Here is a 5,000-nt window from a genome sequence, read left to right as displayed (position 1 = left end):
GAAGGTCACGGCAGGTGAATGTCACGCAGGTGAAGGTCACGGCAGGTGAACGTCACGGCAGGTGAAGGTCACGGCAGGTGAAGGTGACGCCAGGTGAATGTCACGCAGGTGAAGGTCACGCCAGGTGAACGTCACGCCAGGTGAACGTCACGGCAGGTGAAGGTCACGGCAGGTGAAGGTCACGGCAGGTGAACGTCACGGCAGGTGAACGTCACTCAGGTGAAGGTCACGCCAGGTGAAGGTCACGCCAGGTGAAGGTCACGCCAGGTGAAGGTCACGCCAGGTGACGGTCACGCCAGGTGAAGGTCACGCCAGGTGAAGGTCACGCCAGGTGACGGTCACGCCAGGTGAAGGTCACGCCAGGTGAAGGTCACGCCAGGTGACGGTCACGCCAGGTGAAGGTCACGCCAGGTGAAGGTCACAGCTCCGTCTAATCTCACATTTGTGTCTGATTCCTCTGGTCAATCTAACACATGAAAGATTTTTGATAAAAAGAAGTCAGTCACCGACCTCTGATCGCGACGTCTGATCGCGACCTCTGATCACGACCTCAGATCATGACCTCTGACCACGACCTCTGACGCTGAGACTCTTTCTACAAACATTAACCCACAATCATAACTGACATTTTCACCAAAGTAATATTTTTAAAAAAGTATTTTCCTCCTCCTCCCCCTCCTCCTCCTCTTCCTCCTCCCCCTCCTCCTCTTCTTTTTCCTCCTCCCCCTCCTCCTCTTCTTCCCCCTCTTCCTGCTCCTCTTCTTCTTCCTCCTCCCCCTCCTCCCCCTCCTCCTCCTCTTCTTCTTCTCCCCCCCCTCCTCCCCCTCCTCCTCTTCCTCCTCCTCCTTCCCCTTCTCCTCTTCCTCCTCCTCCTCTTCTTCTTCTTCCTCCCCCTCCTCCTCCTCTTCCTCTTCTTCCTCCTCCCCCTCCTCCTCCCCCTCCTCTTCCTCCTCCTCCTCTTCTTCTTCCTCCTCCTCCTCCTCTTCCTCCTCCTCCTCTTCTTCTTCCTCCTCCCCCTCCTCCCCCTCCTCCTCCTCTTCTTCTTCTCCCCCCCTCCTCCCCCTCCTCCTCCTCCTCCTCCTCCTCCTCTTCTTCTTCTTCTTCTTCCTCCTCCCCCTCCTCCTCCTCCTCCTCCTCTTCCTCCTCCTCCTCTTCTTCTTCCTCCTCCTCCTCCTCTTCCTCCTCCTCCTCTTCTTCTTCCTCCTCCCCCTCCTCCCCCTCCTCCTCCTCTTCTTCTTCTCCCCCCCTCCTCCCCCTCCTCCTCTTCCTCCTCCTCCTTCCCCTTCTCCTCTTCCTCCTCCTCCTCTTCTTCTTCTTCCTCCCCCTCCTCCTCCTCCTCCTCTTCTTCCTCCTCCCCCTCCTCCTCCCCCTCCTCCTCCTCCTCCTCCTCTTCTTCTTCTTCTTCCTCCTCCCCCTCCTCCTCCTCCTCCTCTTCTTCTTCTTCCTCCTCCCCTCCTCCTCCTCCTCCTCCTCTTCCTCCTCCTCCTCTTCTTCTTCCTCCTCCTCCTCCTCCTCCCCCTCCCCCTCTTCCTCCTCCTCTTCTTCTTCTTCCTCCTCCCCCTCCTCCTTCCCCTTCTCCTCTTCCTCCTCCTCCTCTTCTTCTTCTTCCTCCCCCTCCTCCTCCTCCTCCTCTTCTTCCTCCTCCCCCTCCTCCTCCCCCTCCTCCTCCTCCTCCTCCTCTTCTTCTTCTTCTTCCTCCTCCCCTCCTCCTCCTCCTCCTCCTCTTCCTCCTCCTCCTCTTCTTCTTCCTCCTCCTCCTCCTCCTCCCCCTCCCCCTCTTCCTCCTCCTCTTCTTCTTCTTCCTCCTCCCCCTCCTCCTCCCCCTCCTCCTCTTCCTCCTCCTCCTCTTCTTCTTCCTCCCCCTCCTCCTCTTCCTCCTCCTCCTCCTCTTCTTCTTCCTCCTCCTCCTCCTCCTCCTCCTCCTCTTCTTCTTCTTCTTCCTCCTCCCCCTCCTCCTCCTCCTCTTCTTCTTCTTCTTCTTCCTCCTCCCCCTCCTCCTCCTCCTCCTCTTCCTCCTCCTCCTCTTCTTCTTCCTCCTCCTCCTCCTCTTCCTCCTCCTCCTCTTCTTCTTCCTCCTTCCCCTCCCCCTCCTCCTCCTCCTCTTCCTCTTCAGTCAACTCCTCAGTGTGGAGCCCTGATGGAGCAGAGCAACTCTCCAGAGGCGGTGTGACTTTGTGACTTTATGGAATATGGCGGTGAAGACTGTCCTGCGGAGGTCGTTCAGCGAACACGTGAAGGACTCGACCCACAAGGCTCTGGACGTGTTCTGGAGGAGCGTGAGGGAGCGACGGCTGTGGGGTGAGTCGGGAGGAGATGAGACTGGAAAAGTTGATATTAGTTTGGGAATTTTCTGGAAGATGGTTGAGAAACTGTTAAATAATCAAATGTGATCGTCATATTTCATACCTGACGCATCAAGGATGTGAAAGACTTGTTGATCCCAAGCTGTCATACAGCAGCAGCTGATCACTACACTATTTAGTCTTATTGATATTAAACATGACAGAAATGTAAATGAACTCGAACGTTGGCTGTCGTCCATGAAGACTGTGGCACTTTTCTTTTTATATAGATGTAAACCATCGACTGCACATGAAGACGACGACGTCTCTTCTTCCTTCCTTTCAAAGTGAAGCTCAGAAACCAGATCATTACGTCCTGGTCGTACAGTCAGAGTGTTTTCTGTGCCGGTCACACACTGTGCAGGCGACTCGCATGTTGATACTCGTGGAGTTTAACCGTCTCCTTCGGTTCCCAACGCGGAGCCGTCGTCTCTCTGAGGACCGGAGCTCACGGAACCTCCTCGGCAGGAGAACGTTCAGTGTCGATCTGAAGCTGCTTCTGTTCTATTTCCCGGAGCTCCAGTAGATTTGTGGCGTTTCGTGAGCTCGTGACTCGGAGGCTGGTGAACTGAAGGCGACGCTCGTCTCCACCTGCTGATGTGTTGAGTGTAGTCAAGCTGTTACTGAATCAGTCGACTGAGCCTGAAGTTGACAAACTGATCCTCTGGAGTCAGAACGTGACCGTGACCTTGAACCTGTGACGACCATCGCTCACCGTCTCTCCACCATCTCCTCTCCGTCACCTCGTCATCGGCTCGTCCTAATATTTACACCACCGTCATAACTCACCTGCCCACATATGGTCTTCCATTCAGGCGCCGCTCCTCCTAACACACTCCTGTTAACTGTGAACTGTCTCTGACGCCTGGACGCATCCTGCAGAAAGTCAGACGTCACCGTCAGATCCCAACTCGACGTGAATCCAGAGGTGGAGGCGGATCTGACTCCTTGTATGTTTCTGGAGTTGTTGGTTTTTGTGGCTGAAGCTTAAAATTAATTTTTGATGGAATCCAGATTCACGGGAGTTTTTAAAACCTGTAAGATGTTTGTGAGCTCACGATGTTTGGAATGAAAGACAGAAACACAGAAGTGTTTATTCCAGGAGCTCAATATGTTGAGGAGAGTTCTGGTTGGTTACACAGATCAACAGGTGGTCAGTGCATGGTGGGGAGAATAATGTCCTCATCAAACAGACAGAATATCTGTCTCCATAGAAACGCTCGGTACATTTAGGACAAAGGACCAACTTTATGACCACACTCACCTCAGTGTGAGTCTAACTTCGCTCCGAGCGTCGGACACCGGTGAGATGAAGATCTGTAGAGAGACTGTAACTGAAGGTGTGTGTGTGTGTGTGAGTGTGTGTGAGTGTGTGTGTGTGTGTGTCTCTGTGTGTGTGTGTGTGTGTCTGTGTGTGTGTGTGTGTGTGTCTCTGTGTGTGTGTGTGTGTGTGAGTGTGTGTGAGTGTGTGTGTGTGTGTGTCTCTGTGTGTGTGTGTGTGTGTCTCTGTGTGTGTGTGTGTGTGTGTGTGTGTGTGTGTGTGTGTGTGTGTGAGTGTGTGTGAGTGTGTGTGTGTGTGTGTCTCTGTGTGTGTGTGTGTGTGTGGGTGTGGGTGTGTGTATCTCTGTGTGTGTGTCAGTGTGTGTGTGTGTGTGTGTGTGTGTGTGTGTGAGTGTGTGTGTGTGTGTGTCTCTGTGTGTGTGTGTGTGTGGGTGTGGGTGTGTGTATCTCTGTGTGTGTGTCAGTGTGTGTGTGTGTGTGTGTGTGTGTGTGTGTGTGTGTGTGTGTGTGTGTCTCTGTGTGTGTGTCAGTGTGTGTGTGTGTGGGTGTGGGTGTGTGTATCTCTGTGTGTGTGTCAGTGTGTGTGTGTTTGTGTGTGTGTGTGTGTGTCTCTGTGTGTGTGTGTGTGTGTGTGTGGGTGTGGGTGTGTGTATCTCTGTGTGTGTGTCAGTGTGTGTGTGTGTGTGTGTGTGTGTGTGTGTGTGTGTGTGTGTGTGTGTGTGTCTCTCTGTGTGTGTGTGTCAGTGTGTGTGTGTGTGTGTGTGTGTGTGTGTGTGTGTGTGTGTGTGTCTCTCTGTGTGTGTGTCAGTGTGTGTGTGTGTGTGTGTCTCTCTGTGTGTGTGTGTCAGTGTGTGTGTGTGTGTGTGTGTGAGTGTGTGTGTGTGTGTGTCTCTCTGTGTGTGTGTCAGTGTGTGTGTGTGTGTGTGTGTGTCTCTCTGTGTGTGTGTGTGTGTGTGTGTGTGTGTGTGTCAGTGTGTGTTTGTGTGTGTGTGTCTCTGTGTGTGTGTGTGTCAGAGTGTTTGTGTGTGTGTGTGAGTGTGTGTGTGTCTCTGTGTGTGTGTGTCAGTGAGTGTGTGTGCGTGTGTGTCTCTGTGTGTGTGTGTGTGTGTGTGTGTGTTTGTGTGCGCTGAGCACAGGCATCAAATATGTATAACGTTGTGCATTAATAATGTAGAACGTGCAGTGACATGTTTGTGGTTCATACACATCATCACTGGCACGGCGGTGGATGATTACACGTTAGCTTCTCTCCACTTTCAACATCTGGTGTTTCAGGAGGCGTCGAGGAAGAAACCGTCACAAACTGAACATCACCGACGGTGAAATGGTGGAAATGATTCTGGTCCGGGAACACGGAGCTTTGGTTGGTTTGACTTC

General features: G+C 53.0%; 1 protein-coding gene across 1 annotated transcript in view; it reads left to right on the top strand.

Moving 5' to 3' along the window:
* The window catches only part of si:dkeyp-23e4.3 (rho GTPase-activating protein 7), a 50,156-nt gene that overhangs the window by 1,212 nt on the left and 43,944 nt on the right, over positions 1 to 5,000 (top strand). The window contains exons 1-2 of the mRNA XM_047330537.1: positions 1 to 395; positions 2,114 to 2,298. The exon at positions 1 to 395 is cut by the window's left edge and continues 1,212 nt beyond it. Of these exons, the coding sequence (XP_047186493.1) occupies positions 2,190 to 2,298 (109 nt within the window). The 5' untranslated portion in view covers positions 1 to 395; positions 2,114 to 2,189. The remainder of the gene's footprint in view (positions 396 to 2,113; positions 2,299 to 5,000) is intronic.

The sequence above is a fragment of the Scophthalmus maximus genome, chromosome 2 (assembly GCF_022379125.1).
Source record: "Scophthalmus maximus strain ysfricsl-2021 chromosome 2, ASM2237912v1, whole genome shotgun sequence".
Taxonomy (NCBI): domain Eukaryota; kingdom Metazoa; phylum Chordata; class Actinopteri; order Pleuronectiformes; family Scophthalmidae; genus Scophthalmus; species Scophthalmus maximus.
The sequence above is the reverse complement of the archived record's forward strand: the minus strand, read 5'-3'. Positions and strand labels throughout refer to the sequence as shown.